The sequence below is a fragment of the Aethalodelphis obliquidens genome, unplaced genomic scaffold (genome assembly GCF_003676395.1).
Source record: "Aethalodelphis obliquidens isolate GAN/ISIS:26980383/991018 unplaced genomic scaffold, ASM367639v1 scaffold84, whole genome shotgun sequence".
NCBI lineage: Eukaryota > Metazoa > Chordata > Mammalia > Artiodactyla > Delphinidae > Aethalodelphis > Aethalodelphis obliquidens.
In genome coordinates, this window is record NW_020838028.1 from 6371607 (window position 1) to 6388925 (window position 17319).

The 17319-nt window shown below is 35.1% G+C and overlaps 1 protein-coding gene across 7 annotated transcripts in view; it reads right to left on the reverse strand.

The window, feature by feature from the left end:
• LRRK2 (leucine rich repeat kinase 2) overlaps nt 1–17319 on the reverse strand; it is a 153113-nt gene that overhangs the window by 46254 nt on the left and 89540 nt on the right. For all 7 annotated transcript variants that reach the window (XR_003430080.1, XM_027093558.1, XM_027093557.1 and 4 more), the window contains 7 exons: nt 16847–17033; nt 15568–15749; nt 12812–13041; nt 12279–12406; nt 10719–10937; nt 7178–7379; nt 6080–6168 (listed from right to left, as the gene is read on the reverse strand). Coding sequence is in view for 6 of the 7 variants with exons in the window: in XM_027093558.1 (XP_026949359.1) it covers nt 6080–6168; nt 7178–7379; nt 10719–10937; nt 12279–12406; nt 12812–13041; nt 15568–15749; nt 16847–17033 (1237 nt within the window). In the remaining variant the exon portion in view is untranslated. The remainder of the gene's footprint in view (nt 1–6079; nt 6169–7177; nt 7380–10718; nt 10938–12278; nt 12407–12811; nt 13042–15567; nt 15750–16846; nt 17034–17319) is intronic.

Here is a 17319-nt window from a genome sequence, read left to right on the forward strand (position 1 = left end):
TGTTACCACTACAGGTTTGCAATAGAAATGTTACTTTACATTTATATAATAGGAGATGGTTTCCATCAGTGAGAAGAGAGGTAGCTTAGCACATTTCAGTGATTCTCAAACAAAGTAAGTAACCCCTGAATTTCACTGGACTCCACTCAGTCTGGATCAGTAGGTCTGAGATGAGGCTTGAGAATCTGCTTTTTTAACAAGAAACTCTGATGATTCTAATGTGGAGATCATACTTTGAGCTTCGATCATCATCATAACAATTAAAAATATAAGTTCAGAAGAACTCAGGTTCAAATCCAGGCTCTACTGCCAATTGTGTGACCTTGGGAAAGATATTTAATTTCTTTACCCACAGTTTCCTTCTCTGTAACATAAGATAATAAAAGTGACTGTCTCTTAGATTGCCATGAGAACAAAATAAGATACACATAAAACATGCAAAATACATACAACAATTTTTAGCAAATAGCAAGCCCTCAAATGTTAGCCATTATCTACATATTCCTATTCATTTTACTTGGCCAAATCAATTTTCAAAAGAGATTTGTGCTTAATTTTCTTTAGTAGATCTATAATGTTTAAGGGATACTTAAATAGGAACAAACATTATTTACATTATCATGTAGCTGGGTAAAATACTGGACTGTAAAATCCGTAGGCCCGAGGACTTGTCTCACTCAACATTATGTTTCTATTTTGTACGTATACCGTCATTGAATCAATGAATACATGACTGATTGAACATAATGATATCTAATGCAATGTATAATGGGTCATTAAATAATAAAAACTATAATTTGGGACTTCCTCCATATTGTATAGTTTATAGCCCAAACTGCTCTTACACTTTAGGTAGTGAAGAAAACTGCTGTTTTAGTGTTTTTAAAGTTGCTAAGACCTGTCTGACAAACTCACTCTCTACCCCCAGCCATACTTTATATTTTCTTTGTAGCATTCTGTACCACCTAACATGTTAAGGATCCATGTTTTGGTTATTTCCTCCCATTTGAACGTCAACTCCATGAATGCAGGAAACTTGTTTTGTCTACTGCTATCGCCCCAGCACCAGAACAATATCTGAAACATCATTAGGTGCTGAATAAATACTGCTGAATTCGTGAACTGGGGGAAAATAAAGTTTGGAGCATTTTATCCTAGGGTTAGGTTCATAGGCACTGGAGTCAAACCACTTGGTTTGAAATCATAACTCTAATTCTCCCTGAATATGGAGTCAAACCACTTGGTTTGAAATCGTAACTCTAATTCTCCCTGAATATGTAACTTTGGATAAATTATTTAACCTCTCTGTCCATCAATTTCTTCATCTTCAAACATGGGCACTAATAAAGTACCATTTAAAAGAGTTGTTCTGAGAATTAAATGAGATAATCTTTGAAAAGCATATAAGTAACCTCTCATATGTCAGACATTATTGTATACTTATTCTAATTTATTTTACTTAGACAAACTGATTTTATTTTATTTTATTTACTTTTTTTTTTTGCAGACAGGAAAACCTTTTATTTTAAACCATAAATAGTCAGCAGGTGGCCACAACTATCCATGCTTCATTAAAATCACATAAAACCTAGGTACAAAAGCACCACTGATTATTGCTCTAGAAAAACTGCATGAAAAAATTCAAATACACAGTAAAAACACCACAGTATGCACAGGACTAAATTTTTAAAGCAAGTGCATGGAATGGTGAATCAATTTTACAGACAGCTTCCTATACTAAATTGGTATTTATTTTACTCAAGGATGATGGGAATCTCAAAAAATCATGACTATGAGAAGGTAAAATGTCCATCCTTATATATTTTTGTATGCCAACTAGTAGAGTCCTAAAAAATTAGCATTTACAAAATACGCGGTAAAAATAGCTTTTAAAAGTTGTCCAAAGAGGTACATAAAATCAACCCCAATTTTCATGACAAATCATTCTCTTTCGTTTACAGATTCAGTTTTCTGTGCCTTCCTTTCCAGCTTCTTGCTTTTCCTCCTTCTTCCCTTTAGCACCTTTTTTAACCTTTGTTGCCAGTTCTTTCTCAGTAGGGCTCATGTGAGGATCTATGCACAGGATAAGGGCCTTAGCAGATGTTTTTCTTGGTTTAGGTTCAGGTTCTGGGGCAGCAGCTTTCGCTGACAACCTGGCAGACCATCTGGTGGGCTCCTGTTTAGTTACTTTGGATCCATCCTTGCCCTCTGGATTCTCTGGAGACTTTCTCTTCGGCATAATGACTACGTTGGTGCAGCTAAAAAGTAAAGCAACGGGCTGGAACTGCTGGCACCGCCGCTGGATGCTGCCCCTGCCGCAGCTGTTCACGCGCAGGGCTCGGCGTAGCACGGCCTCCGACAAACTGATTTTAAAATATAAGTTTGTGCTTGATTTTTTTAGTAGATCTATGCTGCACTACCACTATCTGTAGCAGATAGTTTCCAAAGATGGACACATTAATTTTTTCTCTCTCTACATGTGGGCTGCTTAATCCTTAAAGATATAGAATCCATCCATTTCCCTGAACAAGACTTGTGGTTGCTCTGCTCACTAGAATGTGGCATACCTGACACTTTACCAGTTCTGGGCCTGGCCTTTAAGAGGTCTAGGCATATATGAGAGACCACATGGAGGAGCACCAACACACCAAAGATGTGAGTGTAGCCTTCTTGGACTCTCCAGCCCAACTCAATGAGGAAGCCAAGCGAACGACCCCTGTCAATGCCATGTGGAGCAGAACCACTTGGCTGAACCCAGTCAACCCACAGAACAGTGAGAAACAATAAGCTGTTGATGTTTTACTCCAAGTTTACTTGTGCACGCTAGGTTTTGGGGTATTTTGTTATATAGCAATTAAAAACTGAAACCTTATCTTAATTTTATCACCTCTGAAAGACCTCTTATTATTCCTTCAGCCTGGTAACTTCTAAGGCTAACTTATGCCCTTGTGCAAGGAAAGAAAATTTTCCAAATTTCTCACACAACTTTTTATCAAGATTAAATTGCCATGCAAGTTTTATAATACTCTACCAGTAAGTCCCTTTCATATCTCTTTTATCATATAGTTAAATGAGTTTTGCAAATTTCTCTGTGTGTTGATGGAAACTTTAATAAGTTTAGTGACCTAACAGCTCTGGGCACAAAGAGGGTGGCTGGGCTCATTAGAGCTTCTACACCATGAAATTATTTCTTCCCTTGTCTTGATGACTCACTTGGAGGTGAATAACCCTATTTATTTTTGCTGGTTTGGTGTCAGGCAGATCATTCTGTCTTCACGTGATTACTTATGGCTTTCATTCTCTTTAAACCTTAATAAAAATGACATATTTCAGTATATCGCATAAATAAAAATGATGGCATTTATCTTTCACATTAAGAAATTTTACTGACCCTTTAGATCTATCTTTCAAAATAACTTGAGCTGTTCAAATTCTTGACTTAATTTTCAATTAAATTAACATGTTTATAGTATAACTAATAGTATAACTATGCTAATGAGAACTTTCATGGAGTTTCAACTTAATTACTCCATAGTATCTTCAGGGATTTTATTGCATCATGATGGAAATTTGCTTCTGTTAAAAGATAGTGATTCTGGGCCTCCCTGGTGGCACAGTGGTTGAGAGTCCGCCTGCCGATGCAGGGGACACGGGTTCGTGCCCCGGTCCAGGAGGATCCCACATGCCGCAGAGCGGCTGGGCCCGTGAGCCATGGCCGCTGGGCCTGCGCGTCCGGAGCCTGTGCTCCGCAACGGGAGAGGCCGCAATGGTGAGAGGCCCGCATACCGTAAAAAAAAAAAAAAAGATAGTGATTCTGATGGAAACCACTTTGTTATTCTATTGAATAAGATGTACCCACTCTAATATTATCCACATGTGTGCAACTTTAAATAGTCCCAATTTACATGGAAACACATCACTTTTTGGTGCAACTTTAGCCTTTTCTTGACTATACAGAGTTCAGTTATTTTCTGATACAGGTGCCACCTAACAACAAATCTTCAGGGTATAATTAAAACTCCCTTTTCTACACAGAGTGCACATAACTACACATATTGTTTTATTTAGCTCCATACCTGGCACACTTTCCAAAACTACATGAATACATCTTTACAGTTTTGAAGATTTTTTTTCATTTCCTGAGATCATAAGTCTTTAATTACCAAATAGGTCAAATATAAACTTTTGCTAAAACTTACTATTCACTTATACTGAACTAGGGAGGCAATGTAGAAGATAATATTGTTATTATCCTTATTTTACAAGTGAAGAAACAAAAGCTTAAAACATTAAGAAATGTCAAAGTGAGTAAGGATTTAGGAGAGATCTGAACGCAGGTCATGCTGACTCTAGAGCTTGTGCTCTTGACCACTATACCTTCCTGGCTCCATTCTCATTAGGTAGATGAGTAAAATCACACTTTCCATGGCATATGTGCAGAAGGATGAAAATCTACTTTAAAAATATCTGCCAGACGGGCTTCCCTGGTGGTGCAGTGGTTGAGAGTCCACCTGCCGATGCAGGGGATGCGGGTTCGTGCCCCAGTCCGGGAGGATCCCACATGCCGCGGAGCGGCTGGGCCCGTGAGCCATAGCCGCTGAGCCTGCGCGTCCGGAGCCTGTGCTCCGCAATGGGATAGGCCACAACAGTGAGAGGCCCGCGTACCGCAAAAAATAATAATAATAATAAAAACTGCCAGAATAGTAATAACTGTCCCATTACAATTAATTGCCAATTGCAACGTTTCAATACATTCTCAAGTTCTGTGGTATAGGATTTAGCCACAAATGAATTCCCTCTTTAAAATATCTTTCTTATTCTTCCTTAGATGAAATTTAGGAACTACTATTCAAGATTACCTGAGGGAATTTAATTAACATTATAGTTGATTAGAAGAGAGCTTTCTGGGGCTTCCCTGGTGGCGCAGTGGTTGAGAGTCCGCCTACCGAAGCAGGGGACGCGGGTTCGTGCCCCGGTCCGGGAAGATCCCACATGCCGCAGAGCGGCTGGGCCCGTGAGCCATGGCCGCTGAGCCTGCGTGTCCAGAGCCTGTGCTCCACAACGGGAGAGGCCACAACAGTGGGAGGCCCGCGTACCTCAAAAAAAAAAAAAAAAAAAAAAGAAGAAGAGAGATTTCTAACATAAAAAAATACAATCATTTTAGTGACTCAAAAAATTATACTCATAAACAAAATAGCCACCAGTGAGTGCACATGCTGGAGACGCCCTCTCCAGGCTCACTTCAATTCATGATTTATCCAGATGCAGTTGTTCTCACCCAGGGTGATTTTGTGCATCCTAAAATATTTGGCAATGTCTGGGCACATTTTTGCTTGTCATACTGGGAAGGTACTACTGGCATCTAGAGGGTAGAGGCCAAAGATGCTGCTATCATCCTACAATGTACAACAAAGAATTATCTGGCCCAAAATGTCAATAGTGCTGACACTGAGGAATCCTGAGCTAGTGTGTTCTGTTTGAATGGTTTTCTGTGGCAAATCTATAGAGGTGGATTATGATAGCTAATTAATATAAACTCATTGGTAACTGTTATTGGGAGAAGAAATAATTTTCCATATGAAATATAAATAGAGAAAAGACAGCCATAACCACCACTATTCAAAATTTTTAAAATTGTAAGCATTTAGACCTTACATTCCACTGAAGAGTCAAAATTTTCCTCCATGTTGTCTAGACTGAGGTTTCAGAGGCTCATCAACCCAATTTTCGTATATGTACTTATCCCAAAGATTTTCACAAAGCTTTCATTCAATTGAGTATATCAATAACCAAACCAAAGCTATCATCAGGATCTAGAAAAGTACTACGGAACAGAGCAGTACAAACACCTGTCTGTGACTTGAAAACAAAGACATTAAAGTAAATTCTAAGATGCCTTCTCTTCTTTCATGAAGTTCTTCTTTATGCAGTCTTCTACACAAATTGTTCTACAGTTTTCTATATTCACAGTAGTTTCTACCTTAACTGAACACAAACTCTATAAAACTCAATGCTCTAGGTGTCACTTGTAGTTTTCTTCAATCATTAATCCCATGCCACAAAAATATAATATACCAACCTGGGCCATGACTTTACAAAGCCACTTGGGTTCCACAAAATATAAGTCACTTAACTGCAAGGCTGGGTCTTGAAAATGAAGGAGAACCCCTGGAGTAAAAATCAAGAGTGAAACATGGAATTTAGAATATGCAAATATCAAGGGGCTTTAGAGAGAATCTAGTCCAACCTCCTCATTTTACAGATAAGTAAACTTCAGTGGCAGAGCTGAGACCCGAACCCAGGCAACCCAGCTCCCAAGCCCTGAAATCCAAATGTTATTTTAGAAAGTTATCTTTTGAACTATATAAAATGATCATATTTAAGCATATTTAAGACAAAGCCATACATTGAAGAGCATGTATTTAGAAATAAATAGAAATTCATAAATATTTTTGGTTTTCTAATTACATACTACAAAGACACATCTTATTTTCGAATACAGGTAAGAAACACAAAATATCAAAGGAAGCTACTGGTTTAAGAACAATGAGGAAATGAATGGATCAGATTCAATCCACATGAAGATTATTTTTCATACAGCAGAATCTGGGGATCAAAAGCAACTTCCCAACCACTTATCCGAGCACTACAAATCAACTCACACATTTCTAGCAAGGTTATATTGATCAAGTGCACAATTAGCACCAAAGTCTGTTCAAGAGTTTTCATCTGTGAGGTCATGCCGACAACATGTTATGCAACAGAGCAAGATCTGCCACTCAGTAGCTGCATCATCTCAGGCAACCATTGATCCTCCAAGTGCCAAGTTAAACCATCCCAATAATAATTCTTCTTTTCAGTGTACAAATAGCCTCCACATAGGGTCTCACAGGTCCTGAATAGTACAGTCAAGTTCTACAACCCATGTTTTAACTCCTGCTCAGAGACCTGTTCCACTACTGCCCTTAGATAATTTCTAAATTTTTCTCTTATGACATAAAACATGAATCAACATCAATGCTCATGATGATCTTTCAAAAAGAAAAACAAATCAGTTACCTATTAAAGAATTTTGTCAATATTTTGTTAAATTTTAAATGTAAGTTCTATACAAGGTTCAGGTGCATTTTCACAAATTACTACAGCAGAGCTTTCAAAGAATATGCAATAAACAAACCTGATTCATTTAGGAAGTGAACTGCATGAGGAAGCTCATTTTCATCTAACTGCAGCTGATGTTCTTTCACAAGCTGTAATAATCGTTTCTGGTCAATTACAGGAAATTCAACTGGCACATTTTTACGCTCTGATAAAATGATTTTCTCAAGTTCTACATAGCAGTCTGGAATCAGCTGCCCAACAACAGGCTGATCTCGGATCTATGAAATTACAAATGACAAGCTGTAAAAATCCATTTTATTCATCGATTTGTCATGTGGGTGGTAAATTCTATGCTAATCATTCAGAACTGTATTTTTTAATAAAATAAAAATGTAATGTAAAACCAATTAAATTGTGAAGAATAAATAAGATGATCTTAAAATAAGAAAAAATATGAACACAGAAGCCAATTTGGAAAGAACTATCAAATAATATTACATGGAAATATTTATCTAGCTATTCAGAAAATCCATAGCAAAATCCAAGATAAATCATTGACTGTAAATAAAGGACTTTCTGTTTTCTAAGACATTAAACTTACATGCAATAGATATGCTAGCATAAGAAGTCAGCAAGTATTGTAAGAGCGTTTGAACCTTATTTATTAGATGAAAATGTGATCCACAACCCAAGGTAAAACTAAATTTTGTTCTTGTTATTTGCAAAATGTTGTATTAGTGGAATGTACATATCAACAGTGAAATCTGGAGACAGACATAAAATTTCCTCACCCAAGCTATGCTTTTTCGTGGAAACTTGAACTTGGAAAAATAAGAAATCATCTAAACCCCAATGATTCTTATATGAGAGGCTGATCTGGGGTCTGTTACACTTAGAATCTAACAACTGTCTACTAATCAAGAGATACATAAAATAAAATTTTAAAAGAATGACCTTAAAGTGATAGTTTCTATAATTATCTTTTCCAAACTTTTTTCTTAAAAATCTAATTTTAAATAGAAATGCAACCCTAACAATAGTAACTAAAATACCTTTGAGAACCACCAGGTGGCACACTCTCCCCATTTCTCAACCCGTGAATATATTCTTGTATATTCTTTTTACCTGACAATAACTAACATAATTTCTACTTGAATTCTTCAACTTATTACAAATAGAAATTGGGTTTTATTACACACATGCACACACACACTTTAACTTGCTCTTTCTACTTTTAACTAGAATCTTAAGGAACTTGATTTACAGCAACTGTAACCATTACTTTCATATTTACCTCCAAACATTCAAGATTGTTTCGATGTACGCTTTGAACCAGAAAATTAAATATAATTTCACTAACCTGCACTTTTCATATTCTCTCTCTTCATCATTTATAAATTAAGATAAAAAAGAAATTCAGACTGAAATTTATGTTTTAACCCAAGAAGGGAAACCTACATATAAAAGTAAACAAGAGTTCTCACAGAAAGCAATCAAGGAACAAAAGGATGAACTTTACAGGGCTGGATTACAGGGCCAGCAAAGGATCCCACTCTGCTAAGGGGCTGGACAAGATTGAGAGGGATATGGTTGGCACTGAATTCTGTTTTGTCCTCCTTGTTTTAAGCTTTATTATCAGGTCACCAACAGCCAAAAACAAAAAAACTTTTATTCTGAAGTCTGCACAGACACATGTTAATAAGGGTGAGACAGGGAAAGATTAGAAAAGAGCCAAGATAAAGGAAAAGATGAAAAACAAATGAAAGGGCAAACAAAAAAAGATTTCTAGTAGATTAAAAGCTGTTGTTTGAATACAGGTTGAAGCACCTCAGGGAGGAAAGAATATTCAAGTTCTGGCAGGTTTATTGTTTTGGGGTCATCTGAGTCACTATTCTGCAAAGCAATCAAACAGATTTTCAAACCAATATGCCAGAATGACGTATCCATTAGCAATAGATACCTTTCTTCAAATAATACTGCCATTTCTCAAAGCATTTGTTTTACTTCCTTATCTGGTATTGCCTTCAGAGTTCATGTACAAGTGCAGAAAGAAAATTGGTCTCATTGATTGATAGTGATAAATTGTTATTAGCCTAAAGCAATACCAGTCCAGCTTGATGAACCACCTTATCCAGACTTTGCTTCAACTAAATTCAGGCTTTCTCAAAACAAACTCATCCTCCAAGAAGTCTTTTTTAAAATATGATAAATGCTCTGATACCAGTGATAAAAAGAGAAGATATTAAAATATTATAAATAACAACAAAGTTCTGTAAGCACAGGTATAGTCCCAAAAGAAAACTCCCTGGGTAAAGAGAATATTTAATTGAATATATTAATTTTGCATATTTGTTTCTTAAAAGTCATATTACTCTTTAGTCATATGTCCCACAAAAAAAGTAAGAAAATCTACAAATAAATGATATTTCATTCTTCTTATATAAAATGTCACTGATCCACCATTTGTAAAAGCTTTTAGTGACTGGGATAAATGTGCTGAAAGATACAAATGTGCAAATTCTCTCCCTGGGCACCACAAAGACCAGTTTATAAATGGCTCATTACGTTTTGGATAGGAACATAATCTGTGGAAATGGAAAAGAACTAAGCTAACTAGCCAACACATTATAACCAAGGTGACCATATAATTTATCATCCAAACTGGAATGCTTCTGAGAATACAGTGGGACACAATTAATAATTATGCTGGGACTGTCCAGGCAAAACAGGACCCTTGTTATAAGCCATGGCCTTGATCATTAGTGCTAATGAGCTAAACAAACAGAGACTAGCAGTGAAATCCACCATTGTGTTGTTATATTGAACTATTCAGGGTGTTTTTCAGTACAGTTCATACCATGCTGTCAGTAGAACCCAGGTAAAATTTCTTTCTCTTGCAAGTATTAATAACAAGTGTTCTCACTGTTAACCAATTTATTTGTGTTTTATGAACTCTATGAATTACATTTGTCTTACCAGAAGAAAACTTTGAAATCAAAAACATAATTCCCAAAATGAAAAAACCCAGTTTGTATGAACTAAAAATTGCTTAGACATTGATGAAAACCAAATTAGTGACCCTGATTATCAGATGAAAGAAACTTCTCCCAATATTGAGAAAAAAATATTTGGAAGGGAGATCACAGTGACAAGAGACATGAAGGAACAACAAAGAAAATCAAGGAGAGCATAAAATAAGAACTCGAAAAGAAAGGAGCAGATGGAAAATATAAGAAAGATAACCCCAAGACCCCAACATTCGTCTTTACCCTTTGGATTGAATCACCACTACAGGAAGTTGGGAGAGAAAGGGCATCAGAAACATGTCCCCAGATTCTCTCAGGAATATTCTCTCAGCCTCTCAGATATCCTCTTAGTTTCTCTCAGTATCCTCAAATTATTTTTATTCCCACTTCTCTGAGTTTGAAATAAAGTATAGCATAAATAGTTTTAAAACTGAAAGTACTTTAATAATGTTAACAGCTCTGAAAAACACCCACAGTTTTAAGATAGCTGCTCTCTTCTCAAGACTTTTGACATTTCTTAGCAGTTGCACAACATGAGAATTAATAAATTATATTTATCTACTACCTAAAGTCGGCAATGAACCATGTTACCTTGAAATTGAGGCTCTCATTTATGATGGTTTTCCGAAGTTTTGCCAAAGCATCGGATTCCTCAGTGGCATTTACAAAGTGGTAATCCCGTATTGCAGGAAACCCTCGTTTGTTCAAGAGCTCCTTGGTGATTTTACTGATACAGGCTTTGCGCTGCTTCTCATCAGAAACATCCAAATGTGTCCCAACAAGAATCACAGGGGATGAAGAAGCACGAGCCTATGGGGAAAGATACAAAATACTTTTGTGTTTTTTTTTTAAATCAAGACTGCTTACATTTCCACTGACATTCACTTTCTATGAAATTCACTTGAGTGGAAATGAGAAATCAAGACTTCTAAGAAGAAAATAACAACTTCCTTTCCTTCCTTAAACCTAAGAAAAAACTTACCCTTATGAAATTTTAAAAGTCAATTTTATGCCCCTTCTTATCCAATTATTACCACTTTTCTTTCAGGTGGCCTATGTAACAGTAATAGTATATTTTTCTTTTGCTTTTTCCGTGCCTTAAAATGGGTTATTCTCTAAGTGTGCTTTGGTCTTCTAAATAAAATAGTATTTAATAACCCCCAAATTATTTCAGAGTGATACAATTTGTTTTATATTTTCTCTTCCTTACCTGTAAATTCAATCTCCTTAATTCATATTAAAGTCATTCAGTGTGGAGTCTACAATGAAAAAAGTCACTAAAGCAAATATTACTGCGACTATAGTATTTTCTCACTTTGGCTAGCTATAATAAAGTCAAAAAAAGGAAGTTTAAAAAATTACCAAAATGACAAAACAAGCTTGATGGAGCTGAAATTTCCTGACAAATCTTTTCAAGGGCTTGCCTCACAGAAGAGCCCACTGGAGCATCATTCAAAGACCATTCACTCTTACTTTGGTCTCAATTCTAAAAAGTCATATATATTTAAAACCATATATACATAAAGTAATAGCTGACAATATGACAGCAAGGGACAAATTGGAAAAATTGCAAAATTCCAAATATACTATTAATCTGGGACCATTTAAAACTGTAAGATCTGAAGGACTTCACACTAAATTGCCTCTGAAGACAGAGTTGGTGATGCACAGATTGCTTTTTTTCACTATGGTTTATTTTAAATTAGGGAAGTTCATATTACCCTTAAGAAATAATATCAGGGAATTCCCTGGTCACCTAATGGTTAGGATTCAGGCTTTCACTGATGTGGCCCAGGTTCAATCCCTGGTCGGGGAACTGAGATCCTGCCAGCTACGTGGCACAGCCAAAAAAAAAAAACAGAAATAATATCAAATAATATCAAAATAATATCAAAAATAGTTTAACTTATAAACTCTCAATTTTTATAGCTTAAAAGGGTTTCCAGTTTCTATAACTCTCACTAATATAGAAAACACTATTTTCATGTCACAACTTAATTACTTTCCCAACTCAAAATTTTAGTGCTTCTTTCTTTTAAAAAATTATTTGAAGAGACTATTTGAAGCACCTGTTTGCCCAAAATAAATTACCTTACATACCAAAAAAACCCAAGAATTATTTTCCATTTTCAAATGATTAGAACAGATCACCTTTATATTGAAGAGCCAAGGCTTCATGGCATCAACTTCAGCTTGCCCTTTGCTGAGGTCATAGACAGCAAGATACAGGGCTCGTTGGGTCATGAAGTGGGGGTGAGTGCTGTAGAATTCCTCACAACCTAAATAAAGATTAGAGAATTTTTTAGCCTTCCAGAAAATAGGCAAGAATTCTTTATCTTCTTCAAAAATAAAATTAAGTGATACTATCCACCATTTATCACACAAAGAAAGAGAAAAACTATAAAAAGATGATGGTTACATGGCTACACTGGCTTTTTACTAGGGACTGACAACTTTTCACATGTGTCAGCTACTTAGCTTCAGCTGGCATGTACTGGTTCCTAACATTTCCTTCCACGGCTTCTCCATTCTGGTGGCAAGGGTAGAATTAGGAGAAATAAGTGGCTTTGGAATAATTCCATAGGATCCACCAGGTCTCTTTGCAGTATTGGAACAGAAAATTCAGTTTTTAAGTCCCTGTTTTAAAAAGATGTGTGAATAAAAAATTCTAGCAAAATAAATACCTGCAAAATCCCACACATTTAGAATGAGGTCTTTCTTCCCTTTGCCTCTTATTTGGATGGGCCAGTCTTTCACGTCTATGCCAACTGTGGCACCTTGCATCCCAAGATCTGATTTCTTGATTTTCATTAATTGCTGCAACAAGGTGGTCTTACCACTCCCGGTATTTCCCACAATCATAAGTTTCATTCGGTTATAGGGCACAGCTTTTTTTAACCGCTGTTGAAGAAACCTGGTATTTGAAAAACAAAAATAAAATAAACTGCTTAGCAGTGTACTTATGATATAGGTGAATTCTTATGCACTGAATTCTTTCAAATATCAAACTGTTCTAAAATACAGTATGCAAAAGAGTGCATAGCTCATGTAACTAATAATGCATGTGTCTTTCAATGCACTATTAATGTATATATTTTGTTAGTGATGTTGGTGTAGTTGATAATGATCGGCAGCATTATCAAATATAATGATATTCTATCACCAGAAATAATCAAAATTTCAAAATATGTTTGTAATACTCATTAGAATTTTATACACACACATAATTTCTTTAAATAACACAAATAAAACCCTAAAAATTATAAAGTATAATTTTTTTTTTTTTTCAGTATGCGGGCCTCACTGTTGTGGCCTCTCCTGTTGCAGAGCACAGGCTCCAGACGCGCAGGCTCAGCCGCCATGGCTCACGGGCCCAGCCGCTCCGCGGCACGTGGGACCCTCCAGGACCGGGGCACGAACCCGTGTCCCCTGCATCGGCAGGCGGACTCTCAACCACTGCGCCACCAGGGAAGCCCAAAGTATAAAATTTTACAAAGCTCATAGGATAAACAATCAAGGTAGAGTATATAAGCATACTGCTATACTAAACTTTGATAGTGAGGTCGTATTTGGTACATTATACATGTGTATGCGTACATATATTCATGTATGGTATACATAATGTATATATTCATATATATCATACATACATATACATAATGTAAATGGAAAGGGAGAACATATTGGTTAAATTATAAATTGATACATATAAATGATTATACTATCAGCAGATAATATGTTGCTGTTCCTAGGTCTTAATGCGAAAATAATTGAAACTAACTAGAAGTGCTGCAGGTGGCTAGCAACCACCTTTAAATTAATAGTACATTTAAATGTTCTCAAAAATAAAATGGATATAGAAAGATATATTTTAATTATGTTAAAATGTTGCCACAGTTTAAAATTAGAAAAATAAACTAAATCATAAGTGAATTTTAGGGAATATTGACTGATTAGTTCTCATAACTAATAGGAATCTGTCCAACATTCCTGATGATCTGAGCAAAAAGCATCATTATTTTCTTGAATTATTTGATGCTCTAGAAAACAAGATCTGGCAGATCAGATCTTGTACCTGCTGTTATTGAAATCAGTCATTTTCTCACATACAGCTTACGTTCTGTTTTCATCACCAATAAACAAGAAAATCAATGGTCCAAATGTCTATTTATTAAGAATTCATTCTTTGTCATTCTTTAAAAAAGCAAATGAGGACTACGATTTCTAAATTACTCCAGGTCTATGTTCTCTCTAAAAATGTTAAATATGTTTAAAAATATTTAGTTATATAGTAGCTTGATAATATAGCATAACACATCGAAAACCAGTTCTACTAAATGTTTAGTAAGAATTGAATAAATTTTTATATGAACATCTTTTCCAGTTTCAGGAAGGAAAATCATGGGAAATAATTGTGTAGGGTGCGGGCTAGTCACGTTTATTTAACATAGTTGGTGAAAAGATCTTTTTTGTTTTTTCAAATTAAATCACACTCAGGAGAACAAAAAAAAACAAATCTTTGTTCATAAAAAGAGACAAAAAGCTAAATATAAATTAAGAAACTTTAAAGAAGAGATTTAGGTAACTGTAGTTCACTCGTAATGCAACAATTATTAATTGTATGCCAGACTCCGTGTTTGGTGCCAAGAATGAAATAGTAAGTAAATGTAGCCATGGTCCTTGACTTAGTGGATACTATAGGCAAGTCAAGGATACATTAAGAGGTGATAACTGAGCTGAAACCTGTAAGATAAATATGGATAGCAGTAGTTTTGTGGAAATAAAAATAAATGATTTTACAGGTAGGTAACAATAAGAGTAATGTGCTCAAACAGTAACAATAAGACTAATGTCCTCAAAGAGTAATTAATGTGCTCAAACAGTAACAAAGAGTGGAATAAAGTTCATTATTAAAGATATTTGAAGTTCATAAAATATAAAACCAGAAACAGTGATACGTGGAAGTTTTGGTGGTTTCAAAGATGATCAAGTTGAGTAGGTTATCAGCTTCCTAAACAAAATTGATGTAATTTTATATCATTTAAGTAACTATAATGCTTTAAGATATAATAGACATACGATAACTATTTGCTATATGAAATGCAGCTTGAGAAGTTATAATACTATGCTTTATTTCTTTAGATTGTATAACTGGTAACAAGAGACCAAATAGTAATAATTTCCTTCTAGAGTCCCTTTCTACTGAAAAGCATGATAAGGAGAAGCCATTCTGTCAACCTTAACTTGGCTAGGAGGAAATGAAAAACTCTGCAGTGGCACCAAACAAACCCATTTATTAAATAAAGGGCAAATGACAAATAAACGTTGGATGGTACTATATATTTTTTTCTTAAATTGTAACTATATATCCATCAAAGTCACAAAGAAAGGATATCTGAAAAAAATTTAATAAAAACAAATGAAAATAAAATTATCTAACCTTATGATGTCTTTGGCTTTACATCCTATGTGTTTAAAATCAAAATTAAGATGCAGTTCATCCAAAGGAAGATCCCATATTTTGCTTAATTTCCCCATTTCATTGGGAAAGGATCTCAGCTCCAAGTTGTAACTAACATCAAGAGATGTCAGATTTTCAAGACAGCCAATCTCAGGAGGAATCTTAATGAAATAAAAAAGGGCAAATCCTGTTGGTGGGAAGAAAGAAATGTGTGCTGCCAAAACACAAGATGCTAATATGAAACAAGAGAGGCTCAGAGATCCCATCAGCACCTTGCACAGCCTCTCAACAGAGTTCTAAAACTTTCCAAAGGTTTGTCATAGTTTTCATTATAAATGTTTGAAAACATACATATAAAGGACTTACTCCAATCTATATCATTTATTTATAATCTTTAAAAACCCATTCTGCCTCCTTAACATATTTCATCAGTTCACAACACTGAAAGTAAAGAAGTTCTTTTTATGTATCCAAAACCAATCATCTGTGGCTTCAGTCTATTCCCTCACACTGCGTTTTTCAGTAAAACTAAACATCTAATCATCACAGACTTATGTACAACTTACTGTTCTTAAAATACAACTAAATGTTTATACCTTAAGTGGCATAAATATTGGAATTTCTTTCTGTTCCAAATTTTTAAGCAATAGTCATTACTTCTATAATAGCAAACATTAATTTGCTGCAAAAAAAGTCAGGTATTCCAAAATATTCAGAGTTATTCTGAACCTCATGGCTTCAGACACTTTACTGTTTTTTTGGCTTTTATAGGCAACAGACTTGAACCTGGCAAAAAAAAAAAAAATTTTCTGGGACGAATGGATAATCAATTTCAGATTTATAACAGAGACCTGTCCATTTGGGTGAATGCAGAAATTTAAGAATGTGGAAAAGAATGTCAGCTGAAAAACACAGGCTATATATGGCCCGGAGACAACTTGACAAATACAGCGTGTCTGAGAGTCTGTTAACAGATTAGCGATCTTGTGATAAATTGTCACACTTAAAGCATTACACACATTCATAATTAAATATATATATATAAATATTCAAAATAAAATAGAGCACAAAAAGTGATTTTTTAAGGAAATTAAGCATTGTTAATATACCCATTTACCTCAGGGTAGGATTAGATCTTATTCAAAAAGTAAGCAATATCAAATAACAGATTTTGAAATGATCATTTGTGATAATGCAAATTATAAAAGCATATTTTCAAACTGGAAATAATTCTAAACAAATAAAGATGATCTCTTACCTCTTTCAGTTTATTATGAGAAAGATGTAGTTTCTCTACTCTAGACCATGCACATGCTTTTTCACTCAGGTCCAAGATACTGATCTGATTATGACTAAACAAGAGTTCCCTTAAGTTCAAAGATCTCCAGTGCACAGGACCTGGTAGATATTGAATATCATTGTTGCTCATATCTAAGGACCGCAGGCTGAAACAATACAATGTCCAGATAAAAATCAAATGAGTGTTTCCAAAATACATGAAATAACATCACAAGTAATTTTCACCAGAGTGAGAATAAGGTATAACTTTAAAACTAACATTATTTATATATGAGTACATACATGTTTTTTTGTGTACATAAAGGTATATACAGGCTAGGAAAAAAAGGCATGTCTCAACAGGAACATTTTAAAAAGGACCAATAAAAACAAAATTGAGGCCTAATTTCCCTACTTCAGAAACATAAAAATGTCAACCATAAGGAAAGACCA